This window comes from Daphnia pulex, chromosome 8 (genome assembly GCF_021134715.1).
Source record: "Daphnia pulex isolate KAP4 chromosome 8, ASM2113471v1".
NCBI lineage: Eukaryota > Metazoa > Arthropoda > Branchiopoda > Diplostraca > Daphniidae > Daphnia > Daphnia pulex.
In genome coordinates this window covers 5,380,795-5,394,158 of record NC_060024.1, presented here as the reverse complement: position 1 = coordinate 5,394,158, position 13,364 = coordinate 5,380,795, and the positions used below count along the sequence as shown (strand labels likewise).

Genomic DNA, 13,364 nt, shown 5'->3' with positions numbered 1-13,364 from the left:
GTGATTCAAAATATACTAGGGATAAAAAATTTTTTTCGCCGTACTTGATTAGTCGTTAAGGATTTTATGGTTAGTGAGTTATAGATATGGCACCACTGGTGCCAAATTGCTATTCCCGCTATTTTTTATGGAGTAGTCTAACATCCACGTTTCATCAAATGTGTGTCCAAAATGGCCCAATCAGCGTACAGCGTTTTAAAGATGTTGTACGCTGATTGGCCATTTTGGACACAAATTTGATGGCAACGCAGGATGTTAGACTGCTCTATTCCTTTATTTTTTTATTTATTCCAATGAATACGGATAAAAAATAAGTATGAAAATTCTAGGGTAATATTTAGGGATTTAGACAAAAATGGGGATAGGGATTTTTCTGGGGATTTTTTTTTTTTTTTTAAGGATTTTTGTCCCTAGACTGGCAACGTTCTAGGGAACCCCCTTCTCAAAAAGTGGAAGCACTGGTCTGCTAGGATCTGATTGTCATTGTCAATGCTGGCATACTGGTCAATGTGTTGCCGTCACGTTTTGACAGTTCGGGCCCAATTTTTGACGTTTTGACACTCACGCCCGGGCCTACTCATCGAACGTCATCGATCAACTGGGGTCCTAATCCAAGTAAGTCTTATGAATTATGATACTAATTAAATACTTTTTTAAAACCAATAAGCATTTTGAAATGAAATTCTGTGATGAAACCAACTAAATGACAACAATCCATAACAGCCAATCAACAAAGCAGCATGAAAGTTGGTCAACCCATTGTTCAAGTTCTACAAAGACAGAGCCTTAAGCCTACACATTTGCCCCAGCAGCTGTTGATCTCACTTCCAACAAAAGAAGGTGGCGTTTTGATAGAAATCAAACAGGTGGGAACTGGCAAGGAGCAGCTTAGTCCAGTCAGTCCACGCAGGCTTTTTGACGAATGGCATGAAGCTTGATTTTCCCAAGGTACCTTTTAATGGAATGTGATGAATGTGTGGTTGTTTTTTTATTGACATTTTAAATGTAATTCTCTACAGGTAGTGTAAAAAAGACATGCAAGACCTTACTGGAGTAAATACCATTGAAGTGTGCAGTCTTGTCTTGTTAATCCAGTTATGCTTTCGGTGAAAATGGAAGTCCACCTAAAAATTCCTCTTAAATGCCACATTGCTGATGTTTGAGGTATGGTTAGATCCACACTGTTCATTTTTATACAAAATTCTGTAATTCATATTTGTCTTTAGGTTGGAAGATAGAAGATCTCACCAAAGCATGGAGGAGCATGATGGAGGAATTATAAATCAAACCTTAAAGTTATTCAAATCCTATAATGAAAAGGTGCTTGTTGCTGAAGGTATGCTTCCTTGACTGAAGTATTTTAAGTGAAAACTAAACAATAATTTCCTTTTTCTCCCTTTTAATTGTTCTAGTTTCACTGATCGGTCGACACGGAGACACGGTATTTTGAGGCTTGAGTTAAGCTTCAACCTTGGAGAAGATTTAGAACACAACATTCCCGACGGTGTTGAATAGGCTCTGTTGAAATTCAAGAAGCAAGAGAGGAGTTTCCTTAAGTTGACACCTGCATACGGTTTCGGCTCTGCCGGTAACGAGAAACAAGGTGTTTTACCCAACGTCAACTTCGAATACGAGGTTGAACTAAAGAGCTTTGAAAAGGCCAAAGAGAGCTGGAGCATGGACGCCGAAGAAAAAGCTGGCGAAACTCTGCAAAGAAAAAGGAGCCAATCATTTAAAAACTGCCAAATACGCTCTGGCTAACAAACAGTAGGCCTACTTCAAGATTTTCACCCTCCTCGAGTTTGAAAAAAGTAAGTTTTGCTTTCCGCAACAATTTGATTACATTTTGTAAAAAATTAAACATTTCGTTTCTATTTCAGCTCTTAAAGACTAGAAAGCTACGGAGCGAGAACAGCTCATGCTGGCAGCATACCTCAATCAGGCCATGTGCTGTTTAAAGTTAAATGATTTCTGTGCAACTCGTGATCATTGCCACAAGGCGCTCGAGATGAACCCGAAAAATGAAAAGGGTTTATTCCGTATGGGCCAGGTATCCGTACAAGTTGACCAGCAATTAGTTTGGATTTTTTACTTACTGATTTTGTCTCTCCATTCGTAGGCACTTTTGGGCATTCACGAGCCGGAGGAAGTCAAGAAACATTTCGAGGCGATTCTCCAATTTGATTCGAACAACAAGGCGGCCGCCAATCAAGTGGTGATCTGCAACGCCAAGATTCGCGAGCAACGCGAAAAGGACAAGAAATTGTACTCTAGCATTTTCAACAAGATGGCCGAAAACGATCGACAGGTAAGCGAAAAAAATGGAGGCAAATGGCTTTACGGTTGGTGGGACGAGTCGACGAAGGGTGTCCAGCTGGACGTTGATCTGGCTCAAATCGAACGAGATAAACAAGAAGCTGTGGAACAGTTAAAGGCCTAACGTAGGAAGATCCAGGCAGATTTCTTCAAGCGTTACGGTGGCAGAAAACCCAACATTGTGTCAGTCAACGAGAAGCCGCTAAATTTGAATGAAGATGAGGGTGAAAAAGATGATGACAAAAGCTCTTCCAACCACCAAAATGCGGAGTCGACAGAAACACCAACAGAGTCATCCAACGATCTTCGTAAATGTTTTCGCGACTCTTTTCTGCACGATTTCGATTGCGGAATGAAAACACCCACCCTCCCGTCGAATGCGAATTCTTGTAACTTTACACGGAACATTTATACTAACAGAATGTCATTTGTCTGCCATTTTTGTGTTAAGGGCTGCAACTAACTGGGTTTTGTTTTATTTATTCTATTTGCAGAAAGCCTTGCGGAACAAGGCGATGGATATACCGGAACCGAGGCAGTGGGACAATGAAGACTCGGAGAACACGACCGCCGTTGAATTGCAAGATCCTTATTTGGACTCTGTGCCATGTACAGAGTCGGAAGACTCCGAAGGGTCGGATGAAAACTAATCTTGATTATCGTCATTGTGATTCTCGACCCATTAAAAAAAAAATTTAATTACCGAGAATTGATTGTGTTTTTCTTTCATGCCTGTTCTCTCTGTTGTTATAACACAACAATTTCTAAACCAACACAGTTACTAAGGTCATATTCAATTGATTGTGTAATTATCGACTGCCCTCAATCGTAAAACATATCTCATCTTTATCAAATAAAAATGGTGGATTTGACGGGTAAATTTTAATCTTAGTTGACGAAACCAAATCCTCCCTGAGTGATAAATAAAATGCTGTCTCGGTTGAAGCTGTTCTACCCATCTTCTTTGAGACCTCTGATATGCAGATGATACCACGCCATATGGGGGACATGAAAATTGAAGTTAACATAGCTATCAGTAGAAAATGACGATAGAAAAATAACTTATTTAATCCTCTGTTTGATTTTACATATTGTTCCTTTCTAGATTGTTCCCATACTTCCCAATGGCTTATTAATGATTTAAGTTGTGGGTATTTATGTCAGCGTCATCTGTCAACTTCTAAATACATAATAATCAAACGCATTAACTGTCACTTGGTTTATTTATTCTGAATTCACATCCCATAAAAAATTACCAAAAGAAACGGACCTTCACTTTTATATTAATTATGACTTTCTAGAACATTGCGAACAGCATTAACAATGAAGGTAGAAAAAGTTTGACAACATTTACATGAAGTTAATAGACGCCGGACATGCTTCGCTATCTTGGCATTCATGCATGAGTTAGTTTCCTACCATGGCGCCGTTGCTCAACTTTCTATTTTATTCCCAATCTTGTTTTAATGAAACATTCACCATGTAAAGATAATGCAGAGTTTCTATAAGAATAGATTAATACAGTAATTAATGCGCGAAGTAAATAGAAACAATACAACTTGAATGGTTGATGCAAATTGATGCAAATATAAGTAATACGAGAAATTTATCAACTGCTATTGTGGCTTTACCCGGCTTTACCCTCGTTTGAACTTTATTTTCCGTTATTTCCTAAGTATTGCTTGACCTCCCTTTTTGTATGCTGCATTTATGACCTTCCTAGAACTTTCAATATTTTTGGTACACGCAGAATTTCAATTCCCTTGGCGGAAATAAACTTAGTTGACCTGGTTGAATTCCTATAAATAGATGGTCAGTTTCCGATCGCAGGCAGTTGCATTTAAGGACGCGAGGGGACCAGTCGCACCTACAGAGCTTTGGAAAGTTACAAAAATTTTGCAGAGGCAAAAGTCATGCGACTTATCGACAAATGCGCACCGTAGCGGGGGTTGGCGGTACTTTACTGCCAGTTTTGTCTGACAGAGATACGCGTTTGACGTTTTTGATTGGTTTGCTAGTCACGTGTTCTGGTAGACCTATTAAAAACGCCAAAACTCTGTCAAACAAATTTAGTAACTTACAGCAAAGTACCGCCATTCCTCGCTACGGTGTGAATTAGTCGATAAGTCGCACGACTTTTGCCTCTGCTGAATCATTTAAACTTTCAAAGGCTCTAAACAGAGACGAAAACAGTCTTCTCGTTATGCCTAGCTTAAGCCAACGTTATAACAACGAACAACAAGCCGACACACAACTATATGTCATTGCACTCAACCTCAGCCATATCTCGTCACCCTTATTGCCTCTAGCTGTAATCGTGCGTAAGAACTCATCCGACTCTAACCCCTACCGGTTGAAAACAGTAGACATTAGTCGAACCTTTCAACTGGGAGAGTGGAAGAAGGGTGAGTCCTTTATACGGTTGCAGCGATGGGATATCGTGTGGTCGATGAAATAAAGGATAATCTAACGTTGGATAACTCCCGTGATGGAATTGGCTTGTCGAAGTTGGTATGGCAGTTCCACACCGAGCACAACCTTCCTTCCCACAACATGATGAATGTCGAAAGATTCTTATGCAATGTTTGGTCCGACGCTATTGGGACACAACATTGATAACGATGTAAATTACTAAGCAGATAGACCGAGTGGCTTCTACACTCAACACAAACGCAAGACTTCTCTAGCATGAAACTGGCAAATACATTGCAGATTAATCAAATAAAAACAAGAAAAACCCAAGAGAATTTAAGGTGGAATACCTTTACAGGAGATGAAGCAACAAGAGGGGCTAGTTGAATGTTGTATTGTTACAGATAGATTACAGTAGTAACAGCAAGAGGAGAGTGAAACGAAAAATTTTCTTCGCCTCTGACTTGTCGTCAGATGGCGCATGTTGAAAAATCAAAAATAGAAATTGAAAGTTAAAAAAAAAATGTCTTCGCCTCTTACTTGTCGTCAGAGGCGCTTTTTTTATAAGCTCATAAATTCCTTATTTTTATTCCTTATTTCTTCCTTCTATTATTTGGCTCTTTCTTTACTCATTTTTTTTGTCGACAACAGTTCCTGGCAGAATTTTACGTATCAAATTCTAACATTCGTTTGTTTGTTTTTCCTTTTATTGTTTTTTTTTACCAAAAAAAAATATGCGTTTGGGGCAATAATACAATTTAAAAAAGTCAACAAGATTGATGGAATGATGTGATTACTTTTTGGTCTGGGTGTTCGAAGGGGCCGGCTGGATTTCCGCTTCCAGATCGCTCCCGTCGGCTTCAGGACAGTCTTTGATTTCATGGCCCCGTTGACGACAAGAATAACAAAGACGCCTTTCACTACCGAATTGTGGCGCTGAATCGTTCCGTCGCGGGCGTTTCGGCTCCGGTTATGCAGCGTCACCTTCTTGTAGTTGTGGAAGTGGTGATGGAGATCGACGACGTAGCGGGTCAACATCTAGGATCTGGTCAAATATTTGTTTCGCCGTTGCCAAATTCTCCCACTCGATCGCATGGTCAAGTTTGTGCCGGAGTCGTATGGTGTGGTTGTCTTGCACTCGCGGGTCTTGACGGTTCAGGGCCACTTTATGGCTCTCTCCCGGTTGAATTACAATTCCCGCCGCCATGGTGTATTTCTGGTAGAATTTCCGGATGTGTGGTTGTCGGCAGGCTTCGTCCGATAACTCCGTCGGCATCTGGATCGTTATCCCCCGGTTCCTCAAGGTTCGGAGCCGTGACGACTGGTCCTGAACCTCTTGAAACTTGGGGATATTAACACCGCCGTCGGGGAAGAAAAGGCTCCCGATGAACTCTGTAAGGCCGGCCTCCTTGCGAGCCGTCCATTCTTTCGCGTGCTGGATGGTCCAAGCGATTGGTGCAACTCCCGAGAAGTCGTTGGCACGCGCTTCCCAGAAGTGGCAACGGTCGCAGATGAAGATATTTTTCGTCCTTTGTCCAAGTCGTCCTCTTCAGAAGAGGGTTGCGAATCGTCTACTTGAATGGCGTCAGTTGGTTGGGGCAATTTTGGTCGTCTTTGAAATTGTTTAGGCGATAATTTACTAAAAATTGACCCTATACTTCTCAAAAAGCCTGGTGTTCCTAATTTCTCCTTAGGAGTGTCGATAGTTACTCCTTCCATTCGGTCATCAACCTTTTCTGATTGTTTGGTTTAAATCATTAACCAGATTTTAAAAGTCTACTCATAACAATTTACTGTGAAACGCTCGGCGGTCGTTATTATTAATGAAATTGTAGACAGAGTCGGCTGAAGACCAAAAAAACTGCCATGAATGATTGTAAAAAATGTAAGCGGTAGAGTCGGCTGAATACCAACAAGACTGCTATGTTTTAATAAAATAATAAACAGGCAGAGTTGGCCGAAGACCAACAGAACTGCTATACGAAATGTGTGTTTTGCTCATTATTCCCGTTTCTTAATTATTGGAGGGTTTGTTTTATATTTTTTGCTTTCTTTTTGACATAATCAATAAGAAGGATTTTTGATTGACTCGTTTGAATTTTTTCTGAAAGCCAGAAAAATACTCGTGATCAATCCCTTATCGACTGCCAAGATCCACGCCGTGTTCCTGGTACGATCGCTAAACCTTCGACAGCCGCTTCGAATGACGTAAGACTCGTATCTTACTCATTCGGTACCCACCACACGAGGGTTCTGGGACCAAAAATACATGAACGTCGATGACTGTGGTTTTTACATCCAATAATAAATTATTGGAGTCCGCACCTGACGTGATGGTACACAGTTGCGAACATATATGAAAAATAAAGACACACGAGTTCGGATAGATCGCTGCCACCAATGTAATAACTTACGCTTCGTGATTGCGTAAATTACTAGCATAAGAATTGAGATAAGGTTAAATGAACACTTGTATTTACCTCATTTTCTAATACACTAAGAATGAAAGAGGGAAGATAGGCTGGAAGAGTTTCAAGCACGGATGATGATAAGACTTCTCGGTAAGTTCGTCCAGAGAGAGAGTTTCGGATAGAGTAGAATCAAGTAGTGCAGAGAAAGAACAGTTTAGAAGGAACTGGCGGAACTGAAATAGCCGGACTGACTCTTCTTTTTACTTGCTAGTTCTCTTTATTACATTTTGAAATGTTGAAGAATGGGGCGCATTTTTAGTAGCGTCAGCTTTTGGCCTTGGCTGACTCATAAACAAAGGGGAATTTTTAGAAAGGCATAAGGTTTAAATTGTTGTGGAAGTTATGGGTCTAGTTTGTGTCGGTTACTCTTGGCCTTGACTCTTTTCAATAGCAAGGGTGACTATAGAAAGTCAAGTGTCCCTTTTTACATGCTATGAGCCTGGCGGAATCCTTACATCACTCCCCCTCCTCTTTTGTTGCGTCCCGCAACAATTAATCTTTGCTTCCGAATTTTTTGAACATCAATTGAATGTGATTCCTTGCTTACGACTAGGGACACGATGTCATGGATACAATTTCCCATGACTGATGAATTCAGCAAATACATTTCAATTTTGACCGCTTCATTCCTTTTATTTTGGAAACATCAATGAGCGAACACAAAAAAATGTGAATTCGTTTGAGGGGGTAGGAAAAAATAATAATAGAGGAGTGTTTCACTCCTCTATATTTGGGGGTATGGTTCCGGAAGTGCTTGGGCTGGGGTTGCTTTTTTCGACGACGGAATTGTCTAAATTAGCGATCCGTTGCCGCTTCGGCTCCGGTTCTTCAGCGTCACCTCCGTTGGCATCGTTTTGTCTCGAACGTTTCGGCTCCGGCTCTTCTTTTTCACAATTTTTCTGTTCCGTTACGGCTTCCGTTGGTTGTCTTTCGTCAGGTTGTCCTCCCCAGTTGTCGAGGTCTTCCTCGCAGTTTTCACTGAAGAAGACGTATGGAGAGTCTTCTTCCCTTTCTTCCTCTTCTCCATTTTGAATGGAGGACTCGAGGTTACTGGATGCAGTAACTTGTTTCCTTTGCTCTCCCTTCGGTACATACAGGACACTTCGTCCACATGAAGGGAGCCATTCTAACTTGATTTAAGGATAGTGGAACGGTGGACAATTGTCGACTGACTACTCGATTATTTTAGTCGCCTTATATAGTTGTTTTTCTGGGGGGGACGCCTCTTTTTCGAAGCGTTGTTTGTATAAAAAGTAGAAAGTTTATTCGTCCATCAAGACGTCTTTGAACTTATCAGGACGGCGTGTCACTTTTTTTGACCTTTTTTCTTTCTGGTTGAGTTCAACTTTATTATTTTGCTCTGATTCGAGTTGGGCGACACACGGTTGAGTTCCAATTTCTGCGGGTTTTATTACTTTTTGCCTGAACTGGTTTGGCCTTTTTCTTTCTTCAAGAGTATTGCCATCAATAAAAGTTTCTGGTTCTTGACCTGCGACATCGCTCTGTCTATTTTTATTTAAGCCCGTTATTTTTTCGTTATTTTTATTACTTATTTTATCGTTATTTTCCACCTCTTTGTCTTCTTCTTCATCTTCTTTTTCCAATTCTTCTTCTTCCGATTCTTCTTCTTCCGTTTTGCGATCCCGTTGTCTTCGGCGACTCGTTTTGCCTCGCTACCCTCGCCCACATGTAATGTGACGAATTCAGTAGTTTCTCTGACATCTCGTCTAAAGTGAACAAAACTCGGGGTGGGATTGGCGTGTCCATCCATTTGTGCGAGTCACGCATGGAGCACATCCCTTCTTCCCACATCCCATGAAATGGGGTGTTGGACCGCATACGGTTGTCGAATTCACGTTGTGCTTTTGATGAAGACATTTCTCGAAAATCGATTGAACGTTTCCGTTTACTCTGTCCTGCTGGACGTAAGAAAAAGGATTGGCTATTAGTAAAAAATGTTTGCTCTTTTAAGCTTTTTTACCAACGCGGATCGGGATGGGAAATGGTGTATGTTGACCTCCTGATTTCTTCTCCAATATTTTGTTGCCTAGATCTGCTTTCCACCCGTCGGACAAAACCCAAATCTAGATTATTTTTCTTTTTTCCTTTTTGTTTTTACGAGTTTGCGAGTCTGGGTTTTTTTCCGATATCCAGTATTTTTAAATTTATGTATTTTATTTGTTGATTTTTTTTTTGAATGTTTTTTAGTTTTACTGTATTTTTTTTGTTTGAACACGGTCACGTTGTGTAAGAAAAAGTCGACAAGGCTGCAAGGCTGACAGGAGTGTCATGTCAGTATTGCAGTTGGCAAATTCGGAGCTGGGGTAGCGGGTGTAGAGTTCTTTTCTTGTCTACCATGTATTCATATACAGCACACACAAATATACGAGTACACAATAGAAAGTATGAGAAGGGTGATCTTACTTCTGGAGCTGGAGCTTGAAGGAGAGCTGAGAGAACTCTGACTTACTGCTACAGATTGGGGAGTATTTATACGGATTGCGCACGGTATGATCATGGGTCTGATGAGTGACAAGCGCGGGTGTGTAACATAATTATAATCGTGAATGACAGATAACTAATGAGCTCGACTCTTGCTGGCAATCTTCCCGCTGTCAGTTCGCGCTCCGTCCCCGGGCTATTTTGGCTCATTACATTCCTTCCCCTTTTCTGAGGGAAAGAATTAGTCCCCTAATTGTTGATTTAGGCATATTCCATTACCAAAGGATAATTGTATAAATTGAAAGCATAACTTTGAAAAATAATGAAAGAGAAGTTAGAAAAAGAACAATGGATCAGATCATTGAAAAAGAGTGTCCCACAAAAAGATAAATGTTGCAAGACATTAATAGAGAAAATAGATATAAAACCAGCCAAAGGGCTGAGGGAAGTAAAAGAAACAAAGCAACAAATAAAAAAATACGGAATTAAAAAATAATAGAATAAAAGGTCTACTTAAGGCCTACAATTTAAAAAAAAAAAAAATGTTTTAATTTTTGCTTACTCGTAATAAAAGTCGAGTAAATCGACGCACTGGAATACACAGTCAGGAAAATTCCCCACGTCAACATCAGGAAAAATCGCCTGAGCGAAAAACAAGTGAAGAAAAAAGGCACGTCGACGGGGACACAAAGGAAGCCACTGAGTTACCGCCTCAGACATCGACGGAACAGCAAAAGCACTTATTACGAGACGCAGAGTTTTTTCTACTCTGTCCAAATTTTGAACAACGGCCTCAAATTTTAGTTGGTGACTCATCTTGCCAAAAGAAGCGGAGACACTAAAAAAAATATTGGCGAAGCAATGATATCGACAATTTTCTTCTGGTTTTTGTTTCAGTTTGTTGAAATTTTTCCCTTTATTGATTTTGTTTCCTTTCCTTTTTTTTTATTATTTTGTTTGAAACATGGGAAATATGGAAGAAATCGGGACTTAACGCATCACATATACCCCCTACGAATTCGACTCGGACGGCTGTCAGGACCCGTCACTCCCAGTCGCCGCGGGGGGGGGGAGGGGAACAATCCTAAACAAATATTTGTTCTCCCTATATATATGTTTTCTATATATCTTGTTATTAGGGGACTAATTCTTTCCCTCGGAAAAGGGGAAGGATACAGAGCCCACACACTGGTGGTGGAAATTTTATGCATACCCCAACTATTCAATTATTTAGTTTAAAAATCTAGTTTAAAGCTCTCAGTAGGACCTCCAATTGTAGAGTTCTTTTCTTGTCTACCATGTATTCATATACAGCACACACAAATATACGAGTACACAATAGAAAGTATGAGAAGGGTGATCTTACTTCTGGAGCTGGAGCTTGAAGGAGAGCTGAGAGAACTCTGACTCACTGCTACAGATTGGGGAGTATTTATACGGATTGCGCACGGTATGATCATGGGTCTGATGAGTGACAAGCGCGGGTGTGTAACATAATTATAATCGTGAATGACAGATAACTAATGAGCTCGACTCTTGCTGGCAATCTTCCCGCTGTCAGTTCGCGCTCCGTCCCCGGGCTATTTTGGCTCATTACACGGGGGGAGGCTCCTCATTAACTTCTTTGTCTAGCGGAAGGCTGTTCACAGCTGGTGGTTGATCACTATCAATTTGATCCCATCCGTGAAATGGAACAAGAAGCTCCGCGTCTTCGTCGACAGTGGCAGGGTTGTTATTTCCCGCTTCTGGTGTTGCCGGCCTGTTATCGGCTTCCTGCGCAACCCCATCAGCTTGTTCTTCCCTTTCGGATGGAACTGGTGACGTTGGGAAAACAGTGGCGTCCTCGAGCTCAGGACAAAATTCGTCCCGCCATATCATTGAGTCGTAAAGCGGCCGGAGACGGTTTACATGGACTCTTTTGGAGACAAAAGAGTTATTCGTTATGTCTACTGTTTCGTTGTTGTATACTCTAGACACTCTGAATGGTCCCCGATATTTCGAAAAGAAATTTCTTATTTTCTTCCTTCGTACGGACTCTAACATCGAGTAGGACTCTATCGCCCACCTGATAACGCAACGCCGTCGCGCGTTTGTTGTGTTGCTCCCTTTGCTGTTCTCTAGCTTTCGAATTTTCTTCCTTAGTACGTTGGAAAGCGTTACTAAGAGATTCCATCCGTAGACTGACAAAGTCTGAAGCAGGAAATTTAGATCGAGGGATTGCGCCTAGTAAATTATGGATCGAAACGTTGGGATCGCGACCGTATAGTAAAAAGAAGGGAGTCTCTTGAGTGGATGAGTGAACGGACGAATGATACGCGAAACAAAAGTCGCCCAACATCTCTTCCCAGTCACCGTGTTGGCTGTTGATCAGCTCTTTTCGTAATAGCATTGTGAGTGTTCTATTGAATCTTTCTGTGTCCCCATTTGTCGCTGGATGATAGGACGTTGCTAGCTTTTGTTTTATTCCCAACGATTTGCATAACCGTTGGAAAATTTTTGACGTGAAATTTACCCCTCTGTCCGACACGATCGCTTTTGGTGTTCCATGTCGTCGCACGATCATTTCAAGAAATGCATCGGCCGTTGTGATAGCTGTTTGATCCGGAAGGGCTCTAACTTCCACGTATTTTGAAAAATAATCTGTCACGACCATAATGTATTTGTTTCCGTGGCTGGATGGCGGTTTAAATGGCCCCATAAATCCATTCCTACAACATCAAAAGGCGCTTTAGCTAACTCCAGGGGGTGTAAAAAGGCTCCAAAGGTCGATTTTGTGTTTTCCAAACACCTTTGGCACACCCTACAGTATTCTTTAATGTCTTCTCTCATAGTAGGCCAGTAGTAGTTATTTCTGACTCGCAGATACGTCCTATAGTACGCGAGATGGCCAGACATAGGGTCATCATGGAGGTGCTTCATAACTAAGGGGCGGAGGGCGATGGGTAGGACTACCTGTATTAGGATTCGATGTTGCCTCCTTTTCTTTGTTGGGATTTCCTTTCTGCATAGTACCCCTTCTATAACCTCGTAAAGTGTAATTTCTTTTGCCCAAACGGGATATTCTTTTGTGTGTTGTTCGGTAAGTACTCCTTCGTCTAAAAAATTTCTAATGTGTAAACATAAAGGGTCTTGAGCCTGCTGTACGCATATTTCTTTCAGTTCGTCGCTTGCGTGGACTGTAGCGATTTTAAGGCGGGAAAGGCAGTCTGCATTTTGATGAATTCTTCCTGGCTTGTACTGGATATTATAATTAAGGCTACCGAGCTCGACTGCCCATCGTCCAAGTCTACCATTGGTGTCTTTAAAGGTTTTGAGCCACTGTAAAGGGGCATGGTCACTAAGCACTGTAAAAGGACGGTCAAGTAAGTAGTATTTGAAATGTTTAATAGCCTCTACTACCGCCAGAGCTTCTTTCTCGATGGTAGGATAATTCATTTCTGATTTGTGAAGCTGTCTACTAAAATAGGAAATTACGACTTCCTTTCCCTCATGGATTTGTGATAAAACAGCCCCAATGCCCCAAGGCATCTGTAAATAAAAGAAATTGTTGCTGAAAATCTGGATAAGCGAAAATTGGGTTTGCAATTAAACAAGTCCTGAGGTATTCAAAAGCAACTTGGTCTTCCTGTGTCCAGATAAAAGCTGCCTGCATAGCAACTTTTTGTTTTGCCCGTCAGGGGCTTTGCTACCTTGCCGAAATTTGGAATAAATCTTCGGTAATAC

General features: G+C 41.1%; 1 protein-coding gene and 1 long non-coding RNA gene across 2 annotated transcripts; one reads left to right on the top strand and one right to left on the bottom strand.

Annotated features, from left to right (window-relative positions):
• The first annotated feature begins 454 nt into the window (after positions 1-454).
• On the top strand, positions 455-3,520 carry LOC124199390. Its single transcript, XR_006876823.1, has 8 exons — positions 455-615; positions 724-948; positions 1,020-1,164; positions 1,227-1,336; positions 1,413-1,811; positions 1,881-2,050; positions 2,120-2,308; positions 2,811-3,520. It is a non-coding gene; the product is annotated as an uncharacterized LOC124199390 (long non-coding RNA).
• Positions 3,521-11,610: 8,090 nt separating this feature from the next.
• Positions 11,611-12,030, bottom strand: LOC124200562. Its single transcript, XM_046596829.1, has one exon. It carries the CDS (start codon positions 12,028-12,030, stop codon positions 11,611-11,613), a length of 420 nt encoding a protein of 139 aa, XP_046452785.1.
• Positions 12,031-13,364: the final 1,334 nt, after the last annotated feature.